The sequence below is a fragment of the Spermophilus citellus genome, assembly GCF_964194105.1.
Source record: "Spermophilus citellus genome assembly, chromosome: 16".
NCBI lineage: Eukaryota > Metazoa > Chordata > Mammalia > Rodentia > Sciuridae > Spermophilus > Spermophilus citellus.
Window position 1 is genome coordinate 4,506,137 of NC_138196.1, and position 14,694 is coordinate 4,520,830.

At 34.4% G+C, this 14,694-nt stretch overlaps 1 protein-coding gene across 1 annotated transcript in view; it reads right to left on the reverse strand.

The window, feature by feature from the left end:
* Positions 1–9,181: 9,181 nt before the first annotated feature.
* The window catches only part of LOC308635025 (transport and Golgi organization protein 1 homolog), a gene marked incomplete at its 3' end in the record, with an annotated part of 43,687 nt that continues 38,174 nt past the window's right edge, over positions 9,182–14,694 (reverse strand). Inside the window, exons 14-17 of the mRNA XM_081269302.1 lie at positions 10,345–10,446; positions 9,437–9,497; positions 9,285–9,320; positions 9,182–9,208 (exon numbers count right to left, since the gene is read on the reverse strand). Of these exons, the coding sequence (XP_081125428.1) occupies positions 9,182–9,208; positions 9,285–9,320; positions 9,437–9,497; positions 10,345–10,446 (226 nt within the window). The remainder of the gene's footprint in view (positions 9,209–9,284; positions 9,321–9,436; positions 9,498–10,344; positions 10,447–14,694) is intronic.

Genomic DNA, 14,694 nt, shown 5'->3' on the forward strand with positions numbered 1-14,694 from the left:
AGTTCATGTTTCTTCTTAGTCCCTCTCATCTAGAATATAACATTGGAGTAGATCAATCATCAAAGTATTTTAAACAATGATCTTTCTATTGTGGTTACAGGTACAAGAAACCCACTGTCTTTAAAAGAAAGAAATTGCAGTTATTGACCAAGAAACCACTTTATCTTCATCTACATAAAACTTTGCACAAGGAATGATTCTGACATGAGTAATATGGAATTTCTGTGAATTTTACCACTCAGTAGAAACCATCATAGCTCTGTGTAGCATATTCATCCTTCAGGAGGCAGGAAGTGAGCCATACCTATAGACCAGTGAGTCCATTGCAAAGCTGTACCACAGAACTAAAGTCCAGCACCTCATTGTTATGACTCCTTTGGATACAGGTTTATTGTAGATTTTGAAACATTTTTTTTTACTTTTCTATTAGTTGTGCAATTAATAGTGTGTTTCCTAATTTACCACTGTTCCTACCTTGCTTCCTGGAACAATACTGCTGTGGTAGGTATGCTCATCTTCAAACTTAATACAGCAATAAGAATGTGCTAGAGTTTACACATTTGCTCCAATATGGTCTTTTGATTTGAATTAACTTTAAACTTTTGAATTGAAGTGGGTAGGATAGTACCAGATTGCTTTGAAAGGAAATTGGATCAGTTATGGTCTGTCTTATAGGCTATTCCTTAGAGCTGGCCTAAATTCACCCTCATCTGATAGTTCTACTTAGAAATAGTGTGCCTTGACCAGATCAATATCTTATATGGGAGTGTTCCCCAGGTTGTAGCTGTGATTTTTTTCCAGATGACCAGATTGTTTTTCTGAAAGTGAGCATATTTTTAGTCATGTTGATTAGTTGTTCTACATCACATTGCTATTGTTTCTAGGGTTAACATTAATGATTCTAGGGTTAATATTAAAACCATCTCAGAATAATTACAAATTTTGGGGTGGATTTACGTCTTCTAAATCATGTCATCTAAAAATAATTGAGTCAGATGCTAATGAGATACTGCAGGAACAACTGCTGTTTTTCTGACAACTGATTGTGAAACCTTAAAACCTGCATACCTTGTCTTTATAAAGTGATGAGTATGCGAAATCTGGAAAGATACTCTATTTTTTTAATATAGGTAGATACAACTGCCATTTATTTCCTATTTAGATATATTGACATTCATATGAAAATATGCAGGTCATTAGCCTATTATAATTTCACTATTTACATTACTTTTAACTTAATGATGAGACATAAATAAAACTTTCATAGGTGGATATTTGATACACAGAACATAAAGATTTGTGAGGAGCTTTTTTGTGGGTTACATGTAGAACCCACGTATTTTAATGTTCACTATTTTAAATGAACAATGCATGAAGGGAATGCAATACTTGGCCTATTTTTAAACTAGTGTAAACCCTAATCATACCATCTGTTTGCTTTTTAAAATGAATAACAGTTATTTTAGCCTTTGCACTTCAAGAGATCTAGTCTTTAATTTTTCAGTTGTATGTTAGGTCAATTTTGTTTACTAGATGAATGTTAATAAAACTATATGAGCCTGAAAGAATTATCAACCAAATTTAGTCTTTTCTTTCATCTGGATTGGGTTAATTTCACAAGTGCAAAAATAGTTCAGTCTACAGTAGTTCTAGGAAATGAAGAATTTACCTTAATAAAATGTTCACTCAACTGAAACTGAGTAGTCAAAATTTCCAGACTGTAAACTTCTCAAGAGAAGGGCCTCATCTTCTCCATGTCATGTAAACTTTCCAAGGTGCTTGGCAGCACTCTGTACCCTGTGGAGTACTCAGTACCTTTTTGTTTGATGTTACTGATGTTTGATGTTGCTCCCTTAAAATCTACTATTAAAATGTAGCAAAACTGATACATTGTTCTGTTTTCTCATACTATAAAACATGTATATCAAAGTGATAATTTTTTTAAAAAACCTTTTTTTTGGCTGTCGATGGACACAGTACCTTTATATTTATATGTGGTGCTGAGGATCAAACCCAGTGCCTCACATGCAACCCCAGCCCCTCAAAGTGATAATTTATATGAAGAAACATTTAGCATCCTTCACATAAGAATGCTTTTTTTTAACCTCTATTTATTTATGTGGTGCTGAGGATTAAACCCAGGGCCTTGCCTGTGCTAGGCAAGTACTCTACCACTGAGCCACAACCCCAGCTGCCACCAAAGAATGGGGTTATATGAAAAAAAAGAGGATACTTTGTATGAATGTCTTTCATCAGCATTAAACAAACTTAAATTGAACATTGTCATCAGCTTAGCTTTAATTCAGACCTGAATGACCAAACCTCCCCCCGCAAAAAAAGGTGATTTTATCTTGAAGCAATTAACACAAAGCAATCTGTATCTCACAAATTAGTTGTTTAAATTTACTTTCTAGTGTGGGAGGGGATGAGTCACTGGACAATAATTACAACTATAGCAGTAATACTTTCAGGTTGAAACACTACTGCTTCACAAATGAAATGATTTTAGTAACTAAACTCAAACACAATTTGCTGGAGAGGACTTCTAAAACTTTTGAGATACAAAAGTATAATTGAATCAAGGGACAGTATTCTCTACACAACCTGTATATGGGCAGCTACCTTGGGCTTTGCTACAGAAGTGGTACAATCAGATGGATGTAAGGACAGGCAACTATGGGTCGGTTCAGAACTGCTCAGATAAACTACGTAGAACGCATTATAACTTACTAATAGAATAAATACAAAAAAGGCTTTAGAGGGAAAACTACTGTTGCTTTGAATAAAATAATAAATCTGCCTTTCCTTGAAAATCTATCTTCCTAGCTGACATCACCTTTATTTAAATGCTATTTTAAAATTAGAAGTTATAGTAACTTCAGCATTGCCTTGTGTCCTGTAGAGGTTGAAAGATACATTCAAAATGTGTTTGTGACTTAAATTTTATTTTACATGGTTAAAAATGGCATAAGCTATTATATGGTTTTCCTCGTACACACAGCTGCTGCTTCTAATATTAAATGGAGGTTATGTAGATTGAATTCTTCCTAAAGGACTCAAATTCTTTTTGATTCTGAGTTATCTTCAGTAGTTTAGAGATTTTGTTTCACACTGAAGCTTTTGCCCCTATTTTGAGAATACTTAGGGGACATAAAAAGAACAATGATATGTTATGTTCTAGGTTTCAACAATCCTGTTACTTTCTAGAATTTAAAAGAATGGAAGAATATGGTCTAGCAGTAAACAAAAGTACCAGGCTTTTATAATTTTATTTAAATCTTAAACCTCTTAAAATGTACTGTTAAAATTGCCGTAATTAAAATTACAGTTCTGGAGAGCTAGTTCTTAGAAACATTGTTTTAAAGACAGTAGTTACAGATTCAGGACTTGCTTTAATTGATTTTTAAATAAAATATATTTGAGTATCTATCAAAAACAAGAATTTAATTCAGCCCATAGTTGCTGATTAAAGACATTATAAGCCTTAGAGTTTCATTCATTCTTAGAGGATTATACTTTTCTAATTTTTTTTATCATATTCCTTGAAAATCAGTGGCAAGGTATGGGAAAGAGAAGAGTGTGTTGTGTACATTTTTAAAAAGAAATTTCCTTATTTCTTATAGACACAACATACCACCTTATATTTTACTGTTATAATGCAATAATGGAAAAAGCAGTAGAACTTCAGGTCAAACAACTCTTGCTACTAATGTAAACTCATTCTCAGAAAACCATTCTCACATGGACAGTGGTTAGAAAAAAGTACATGAATGTGCTACAAAAATAGAGCCACAAGACTTCTCACAAGTAAAAGAAATCCTGTGTAGAAGTCCACAGTTGACCAAGGTCCAGCCTCCTTAACAGTGAGCAACAGGGAATATGCTGTCAAGTCACCATATTCAGTTCTGAGAGTGAGTTTACATGCTTCCCCAATGGCACAAAGTCTCATGACGATCCAATGAATCAACAGACACTTGGGAAATATTAATAAACAATTTTTTATGAACTATTACAACAAAGAACTTCAGCAAGAAGGAAAATGAAGTGTATGATCTTTGAGTAAACATTTTTAGTGTAATAGTCTCTTTGACCAGATATTGAAAGAGAAAAAAAATCAAGCTTATAAAACACCATTTCTCTGTTATCAACTGGAATACACTAAAAATAGGATAATGGAAATACATGTTCTTAAAGCATTTCCACAGGAAATGTCCATAATTATGACATTCTAAATCATTTAGCAATTGTATATGCTACATTAACTAAAACAAAGGTATTCCTTATTGCACATTTTAAACTTGGAAGGATACTCTAGCTTAAGTGGGGGATATTTAGGGGGAAAATATTTTGGCTCAAAATGTATACTGCGCCAAGGCAGCTTCATTCTAAAAACATAAACCATTTAAAATAAACTTTTATATTTTGAAGCCAATAATCCTTTAACTTGATGAATAGTTCATAGTCCATTTTCTGACTAAGTGTCAGAGGTTAATTTTATGGGCCCTGTTTTAACTCCTGTGAACGGCCCTCACTACTCTGAGAATTAGGTGTAGGTGGAGGTTCATCTTTAAAGCCTGAAGGCATTAAGTCTTTTGCAGCAGGTGGTGGCCCATAGTCTTGGGGACCATGAGTTGGAGGTGGTAATGGGGCACCAGGAATGAAGTACTCTCTTGGGCCAAATGAGCCTAAAGGTCTAAATGGTGCTGGTGCGGGTCCTGGAAAAAAATCAAGAGGGTCAAAAGGCAAATCCCGTTTTCCAGGTGGAACACCTGGTGAATATTCTCTGAAGCCTATTGGTGGACGCATACCAGGACCTGGAAAATAAAAAGAAAGTTATGTAAATACCCAGAAATTTCTGAACTAGGGTGATTTCAAGTATGTTAATATAGTCTTTAATTTCTCCCAAGCCTAGAACATCAACTGGTGAACATCCTGACTTGCCAGATGAGGCAAACTGAGATGGAACAAGTTTAGGTTATAGCCTTTGACCAACCAGCCATGAAGCAACATATTAAGGATTTAAACATGGCTCTACCTAGCTCCAGGCTTGTCTTTTTTCTTTCCCTACTATATAATTGCAGAATTATTTCTATCTCACAAGAGCTCCATTTATATTTGGAAGTACTATATTACCATGACAAGATGATAGATTATGAAATAAGAACTTTACTACATCAAAGAAATTTTGATAAGAGGAAATCCCACTATTTATTACTGTATCCATTAAAAATTCATGAAGTATTTCAGCATGGACTTTACACATGCCATCAGAATCAAGGTGCATGCCCTCCTGAAAAAGGCCTTCCACAGCCACCTAATTAAATCAGCAACATTTATTAGGTCACTGTTAAATCCTCCTCTTTAACACTTCCCTCTGACTTTTCTCAAGGTAAGGAGGGTTTGACTTTTCCTTTTCTATATTCTATAACCTACTGCTTATGCTTCCATTATGGGTGATTACAAACTTTATGTTATAGGATTTTCATATCTGTGACAAAATTTTAAGTTATGGCATGTGTCTCATCCACCTTTCCATCTATTGCAGTGCATATCAACAGATTTTCAACAAACATCTGCAGAAGTAATATTTCTGGCTTTTCTGTATATAGCCCCTTATCCTTGTCTATGAGAGATAGCTATTGCCTATCTCAGTATTAGATTATGTAGTGTCCCATATGTCCCAGAAAACTGGAGGAAAAGTTAAAATGTACTCAGCTTTATCCTTTCATTGTTAAGACCTGAGATAGCAACCGTTTTAGCAAGCAATAGAAATGAAAGATGAATGTGATTTATAAGTCAATCACTACTGTTCAGATCATCATACCAAATGGTGGAGGAATTGGCCGAGGCCCAAAAGGCCCACCGAGCTGAAGTGGCGGTCCATACCAAATGGGGGGGCCCATGAAGGGTACCCCTGAGAAAGGAGGGGGCCCTTTCATAGCCATATGAACCTGCAATTTAAGATTTGAAAGCAGTTAAAAGTTTTAAAATTCCTATATATTAAGACAAAGTACCAACACCGATAAAAGCTAAAACCCAAAACAGGCACCTGTCCAGAGAGCACCATCAGTGCAACAAAACTCTACCCACCCCTCCTGTGTATTCCCCCTGACAGCTTACAGAAGTTGGAAGGATGCCACAAGAGGGAGCAGTTTGTTACTGATTATATCTGCACAGGAAAGGGAAAGGCAAGAGAACTGGCAGAGGTTATTAACAGAGGTGATTTCTGACCAGTATGTCATGCTGTGTTCACTACAATCTATTTCAAAGGGAGTCCCCCCCTCCCCATCACTTCCCTTTCATCACAATAGCTCATTATTTCCATATTAAGAATGAACAGAATAAAATGAAAAATCCATTCTCTACCCATGTAATAATAGCTACTATTCAGAGTATCTTCAGTAAGTCTTTCATATATTATTCAACCTCTGAGATCTTTAAGTAGACTGTCTTGTTTTAAATAAGAGGGAACAAAAGCAAATGGAATATCATAATTTGTTGAAGGCCACACTGCATATTAAAGGAACTCAATCCCAGGTTTGCCTCCAAGCCATGCTTTTCCCACCTCTACTCCTCTCTAACAATGGGTCTTTGCTCTCTTTTAAATCTTCTACTACAAAGGGTTTTGGGGTCTAATCTAAGCTGCCCTTAGATTTCTCCAGAGATGTATATTCCTGGAATATATATACACTGGAACTTGAGAAGTATTTTCCAACACAGTGCTATACACACAAATTAGGAAGACAAGGCTTTAATATTTACTTTCATTTACTGTACACCATTTGAGATATTGATTTATCATTTCCTATGAGTAGTGGGTTTGAAACTAAACAATTAAAAATTTATTTTATTATAGAGCTGCAGAAGACCTACCAGATATAATAGCAACACAGTTACAAGAGAATACACTTATGTGAACAAATGAGACCATTTCTTGGGACTGGCTCAAGAGGTCATTTCAGATTATCATTGTTTCACTGAAACAGTATTTCACTTTCAGAAAATCCGATACCAGTCTAATTCAAATCACTCAAAATAGGGTTTGCACAAATGGAGGAATTCTTAAATAACATTCTTCCAAACAAAAATAAAAATGATGAATTATGTAATTTATAATGAATTTACTTTGCCTTAGAACATTCAACACAAAACACCATATAAAGTTAGAGTGATAACTTTTCACATTCTGTAGTTCATTATAGTTGTACACACTTAAGCAACATTCCCAAGTGAAGGAGAAAAATAAGCTCAATATTGCATGCAGTTTAAAGCAAACAAGATCAGTGTCATGCTCTGAATATCCTTTCCAGAAATGCACAGAATAAAACCCAATTCAGTTCTCAACCTCTAAGTACTTACTCCAACTGGATGCTCAGTCAAAGAAGTAATGGTGGAGACTGAGGGGGTCTCAGGTTCTTGGGGAACAGTTTGCTTTTTAAAAAAACAAATGGGATAGTACAAATAGAACACAAAGAAAGATAAAGCAAAGAGCAAGTACTGTAGGAAAGCTACATGTTCCTGCATGACCACATGATTCACAGTAACTACAGAACTTACCTTGCCCTCATTTGTCACCTTAGCTGGAGAAGAACTTCTGGAGCTGTTGTTCACGTGAGCTGGACCACATCCTGGGTCTGTTAGAGATCAAAGAATGGATTCAGACTTATTCTAACATGAAAAGAATAAAAATCCTCCATCCACAATTACAGATTCTTTGAAATTACTTGGTCCCTTTACCAGAGGCAACGGGTTTCCCAGATGCCTCAGAAGACCAGTATGAGGTAAAGGTCCATCCATTGACCCTTGGGAAAGGAAGATCAGAGCCCTTGTATGTATTTTTCAGAAGAAATAAACCACTGGTGGACAGGTCAGGGTTCAACAATAACTAGAAAGCAGCATGAAACATGGGTTTCCCAGGGGTTGGGGTCATAGCTCAGTTGTAGAGTGTTTGCCTAGCATGTGTGAGGCACTGGGTTTGATTCTCAGCACACATTTAAAAAATAAATAAAGATATCATGTCCATCTACAATTAAAAATATTTTTTTTTTTAAAAATGGGTTGCCCAATACGTAAATCACAATTTATGAAGAGACTTAAGTAAAATAAAGAACTGCCTTGGGTTGACAGAACAGCAGATTAATAAGTACTGGTCCTAAACTTTAAGCTATAGACTTGAAGTATGTATAGGCTGGCTTTTCTTTAGTCTGTATAACCTGACTTCCAATCTTACCAAGACTACAGTCCTGTTTAGAATTGGAAATAAGACTCAGTATTTCATGTTGGAAATATGTATGCTACATAAAGTTTAAGACTACTTTTATAATATTTGGGAAAGGAACACCATAGAGATTTAATTTAAAGATAAAGGTTTACACTTCACAGTGTAAAATTTAAAAGGAAAAAACAATACAGGGACCTCCAGGAAAAAAAAAAAAAGTTTTCTATTCTAGAACAGATTTTACAGAAAACATTCACTAAGATAAAGTACGAAATTATCTTCTATATATTGTTCAGGCCCAAATTCTATGTTTTCATTAGAATATTCAAAAGGGAAAAAAAAAAACAAAACCTTGAAGCAGTTTACTATAAAGCAACATGTGAATGCTCACCAAATCCGTTTTTAGGCGTATCCTTTCGATTAAGAGTAGCAGAAGGAGGTCTCCCAGCTGGCTCTGTTGTCAGTGGAGGGGAACATTCTCCACCACTCACGGGGGATGGACCAAAAGAGCCATTATGGCTCAGTGGACCTAAAGACAACAATGCCATGTTACTACTTTAAGGCAGCCTTCTCCCTGACACCAACCCTCACCTCCCGCTTTAGCAAATCATTCAGATTATTTCATAACCATTACACACAGAAATAAAAAGTAATTTACATACATTCTGCACCAAGAAATAAAATAGCTCCTTTTACAAAGTGTCCCCTACCTCTCCGAGGAGGATTTTGTAAATTTGGTCTTCCCGGCATAGGTTTTACAATCACGGGTTCATATTGCCGCAGTGCCATCTTTTGGGCCATTTCCAATAGTCTTGAATATTGAGAAAGAATGGGCTGAATTATGAAACAGCAATCTATTCCTTCATAGATAATATCTAGCATAACCTTAAAACACTATAAAACATATAGTAAGATACCAAAATCACATACTTCTGTCTCAAATTAGCAGCTTCCCTTTTCTCTTCAGCTATAGCTCTTTCGAGCTTTGAGCTATTAAAGAGAAAATATTCAAATTCAGTTGCGGTAGGCTATGCACAAAATAAAGAAAAGGGGGAAAAAATCTTACCCAGTTATCATGAGCTTTCTTCTCATTCATAGCAATCTGAAAAGGACAACACATTAAAAAAATATGTTTTTAGGGACTCATTATAATAGCCTATAATTGTCTGTATTAGATATCAAAGAATTCTGCAACTACAGGACAGTATTAATTACTACCTGGTTTTTAAATGAGCGCTCGGTTTTCTGTAATTCTTCTTCCGTCTCTTCAATTCTCCGCCTAAGAATTACAACAATTGAATAACATTTGAAACATTCTGACCATTTTCCCTTTATTCCATCAGCTATACTTTTAAAGACTTTATCATACATAAGAAAAACATTTCTATAGTTATATGAATCCAGTGTGATCAAAACTAATACTACAGGCCAGGTGCAATGCCACATGCCAGTAATCCCAATGCTTGGGAAGCTGAGGCAGGAGGATCACAAGTTCGAGGTCAGTCTCAGCAATTAAGTGGGAACCTATGCAACTGAGACCCTGTCTCAAAGTAAAAAAAAGGTCTAAGGATGTAGCTTAGTAGTAAAGCACCAAAAATAAATAAATAAATAAAATAAAAAACTAATACTAATAACTTCTTTATCATTTAATTGCTAGAGATTCTGAATGATAAATTATAATTTCCTTAACTGTTTATCAGTGTGTTCTCAAGTAATTCTGCTAGAAATATCTTCCTCCTTAAAACTTTTTTTCTTTTTTTCAAATTATATCCATAGAAGATTTCCAAAGTCTATCAAATGCCACACTTTTGTGGGTCTCGATACATCACACAGCAAACTGATTTCTTAAAGAATGACTACAACATACAAAAACCTCAAAACTGTTTGCATTGACCAAGTTCCCTATGGTCTTGCCCATTGGGTATAAGTAAATTTTTGTTAACATTTTTCATTTGTAAAGTTGAAATTTATTTTTTCTCCTGTGTGAATTGAATGTATTCATATCCTCTCGTTATTTATACTTCCATGCTATTTTCTTCTATCTACATAATGTAAAAAAAGATTAAAAAAGAAAGCTAACACTAGTTCATTAGACATTGACACCCTCCTTTAGAAACTGAACTCACTTGTAATTTTTAACTTCCTGTACAGCGGAAACCACCTTTTCATCTGCAGCTGACAGCCACTGCTCTTTTTCTAGTCTCTCATATTCTTCTTGTCTTAGTTTCCTAAAATAAAGCCAGTTATCAAATCAAAAGTTTCTCTCTGTGAATATCACTTCCCACAATTCTATAAAATGCTTAAGCACATAAAATAGGAATTCAAACCTGCAATTTTGTAAATCAAACTCTGGCAAATCACTTACATTTTCTAACTTCTCCTCTTAATTCTCTACTTACCAGTAAATAAAATAAATGTGAAAACAACATGTGCCCCAAGGGCAAGTATCCTGTGTGTAAGATAATAAAAACTCACTTTACTTCAATGTGGAAGATCAGGACTGATCAACCTAACATCATTAAACATATTAGGATAAAGCAGGGGATAATTCTTTTCTCGTTTCTGCCATGGGTAGGACACTAAGTATATCTTTGTCATGGAGGAACTCTTTTCTCAATCCAAGACTGGTACCATAATAAAGATATAGTCAGTCAAAGAAAAAATCTTCTAGAATATGTCTTTTAGCTATGCAATTAACCACAGAACATTTTTCACACTTTATATATCTATTTCAAAAGAATTGCAATTAAGCAAAAAGACAAATCTGAGTTTTGATAATGTCTGTCAACCAGAAAAAGAAGCCAAACAGACCCACGATCAGAGTATTATCTACTGACAAGTTTTAACTCTGATCATGAAACTCAAGATGTTCATCTACTGAGACAAAGGTAGCCACATTTAATGATTTAAAAAATACTATTTTCTGCTATCCTTGTACTACTTTAGCCATAGTTCCAATTCAAAAGATAATTAACTTGAAACTTAATTTTCCATAAATCAGAAGAATTATAGTAAAAAAGGATTATTGATACCAAATAGAAAAAGGGGATTATATATTCTTATATAGCTTCTCATTTAATTCTTCAGCAAGTATTTTATGAGTGGCTATAATATACTAGTTACCTTGTAAGATGCTAAAGAATAAAAGAGCTCACTGTTTCAGGTATAAATGACGCCTAAAGGAATATAATAATTTTCCCCACTGGCTTAAGAAGGAATATGGAGAAAACTGAATCTTGAAGGACAGAGAGAATTTTGTTTCCAATTATCAAAGAGTTAGTCTGAGAGCACTAAGAACAATTAAAACATCTCTATAAGAATATAAAATTGTGTTTGAAAGGATCCAAGCTAAAAAGGCAGTGAAGATATATGTATGTAGCCAAGATCCATTAGAAAAAGGAATCTCAGAATTACAAGTAAGGCTGGTACTTTGAGGTACTTTTCTCCTAGGTTTACCCACATATTGAAGATAACACAAAGATATAATGAGTCTGAACTAAGCCTTCATCAAATTCCTGGGCTTAGAGGAAAAAAGAAGTGTTTGGGGCTACAAATAAAGGGACCCTTAATAAAAGCCCTAGCCTTTGAGTTTAGATTAGAAAGTACTGCACACTTAAGTGATGAACAGGCAAAAAATCCAAAAGGAACAATACTGAAACATTGAAAAGACAAGTCATTTTTGAATTATCTTAATTGCTAAGTTTAAAGTGACAATCTTACTCAAGTAACCTCAACACTTTTCTATAAGAAGATAACTTCATCTTAGTCCTCAAATTTCATCTATAATTATCACAACAATGTTAGCCAATCAAAACTGACCAGGCACTCCATAAGACAAAATTCTGTGAGAAAAAATCCCACAGAAAAGGAAACCATCTAATGGGGTTATCCGCACATGTTTTAAAATCACTGTGCTTTATATAGTCAAAAAGGTAAAGTCAAGATTATGAATTTCAGGGCTGGGAATATAGTTTAGTTGGTAGAGTGCTGCCTTGCATGCACAAGGCTCTGAGTTCAAACCCCAGCACCACAAAAGAGGAAAAAAAAAGATTATGAATTTTGTCAAAGGATTAGAAACTATAAAACCAAGAAATAGTTGGGTGTGGTGACCTACCTACAGTCGAAGATACTCAGGAGGCAGAGGCAGAATGATGAGATTAAAGATGGCTTGGAAAGCAGTAAGACACTAGTCCCTTATGAGAAAGAGCAAGGAGTCTGGGGAGGTGGCTCAATAGTAGAGCACATGGCTCAAGGTCCTGGGTTTGAGCTGTAGTACTGAAATAGGACTGGGGTTGTGGCTCAGTGGTGAAGCACGTGCGGGGCACTGGGATCAGTCCTCAACACCACATAAAATAAATAAAATATTGTGTCGGGCTGGGGATGTGGCTCAAGCGGTAGCGCGCTTGCCTGGCATGCGTGCAGCCCGGGTTCAATCCTCAGCACCACATACAAAGATGCTGTGTCCGCCAAAAACTAAAAAATAAATATTAAGATTCTCTCTTTCTCTCTCTCTTAAAAAAATCCTATAAAAAATAAAATAAAATATTATGTCCATCTACAACTAAAATAATATTTTAAACCCTGAACTTTTTAAAATCCTAAACTCAATGAATGATTTTAGCAGCAGATTTGGGAAGTAAAATAAATCCTAGCACTTTTAAGACAGGTCAGAAGAAAATATCCAGAAGAAATAAATCCAGAATGTAGGAGGCAGGGGAAATCAAATTCTAATATGCATTATTATAATCAGAAGAGAGAATGAGGTAAAATCAACATTTAGAAAAAGACTTGAAAATTCAAGAAATGTTTAATGGTCCCGAGCAACATAACTGCAAGAGGAAAATGTGGGTGGGGTGGGGAAAACTACACCTAGGCACTTCCCAATACAACTGTTAAAAAAACAGAGAAATGACTACAGGAACTAGGGGAGGGATAAGACCAAACAACAATGATAATGGACTCCTTAAAGAAAAAATTTAAAACAGATGGTAATTAATTGGATATTTTTAAATTGCTAAAACTAAGTAACAGTCAAAATTCAGTAGCCAAAAGAAAGATCCTTCAAAAATGGAAACTGGTTTTAACTCTAATCATGAAGTTCATGTCAACCTAATACAGATTATAAAGGTAGCAATATTTAGTGGATAAAATACTATTCTCTGTTTATCCTTGTACTACCTTTGATACACTAATCAAATCTATCATTAAAGGACAATGTTCAAATAGAATGAAAATAATTTCAAATAAGAAACCAACAGTGTAGAATGCAGAACTACAGAAACTTTAAATATGTGTATAAATTGAATGAATGCCTTGTGGAGTTCACAGTATATGAAGTACTAACATACAATGCCACAACAGTTATCTGATTCAGGAGCTACTTAAAGCCCATAAAAAAATAATAAACCTATTAATCTATGTCAGGTTTTTATTAAATCCAGAATATATACCATGGCCTTTAAATTATGAGAAGATGAATAAAATTATAATTATATAATTATAATTCCATTATAATTTATGATTACATCAAGCTTATACAGGGGATGAGGAAAATGATTAAAAATATTTAAACTATTAAAAAGATACAAGGAAGAAAAAAAGAACAGGTCATCAAATAGAAAGCAAATTCTTCATAAACCACAGGCACATATTGACATGGACAGACTTATATTTTAGAAAGTCCACTCAAGCGGCTATAGAGAAAATTACTAAGAATTTGAAATAAATTATATAAAAATATAAATAACGGAGAATGAAGACAGATCACCTAGGTTAGAAACAGAAAAGATGACACAGGCATGAACTAACATAGTACCTGGGGATGAGTAAAAAGAGTACAAACCACAGATGATGACTCAATGAATTTTGGAGGAGTTGAGAAAAATAGTGCTACAATTTAACTGCATTACAAAGAAAATTAATTGCCATTTAGGTCATTCATATTACTAGTAGGGACAGAGAAAACAAGTGTTCTTTTTAAAAAAAAAAAAGTGATAAAATGAGAAATGTTTCTTTGAAACAGGCCAGGCATTTAGAACTGGCCTGAACAAAAATTCGAGATTCTAAAAAGGTCGCTTGGAGATCAAAGAATTTTAGAAAAGTTAATGGAAAGGTTTCAATATTTAATGCATTAATTAGGCAACAGAAGTCAAAATACCTAAAAATAGTTAGGTCTGTAAGAAGGTCTGTCTTTGCTTTAACAAGATTATATATATATATATATATATATATATATATGCAGAAGAGTAAAATCAGGTGCAAACAAATAAAATATGACACAAAAAACCTATTTTTAGAGAATTCAAGTATTTTTGTGGATTAAAAACTTCAAATGAACTTTCAAAAAATAACTAGCTCCACACTGAGAAGATTAATATATAAATATATACTACAAACAAGTACTTCTGTAATCATAACTCCTAAGGTCCTTGCCACAGTTCAATTTTTAGTGTGAACATCTGAGATATTCAAGTCCA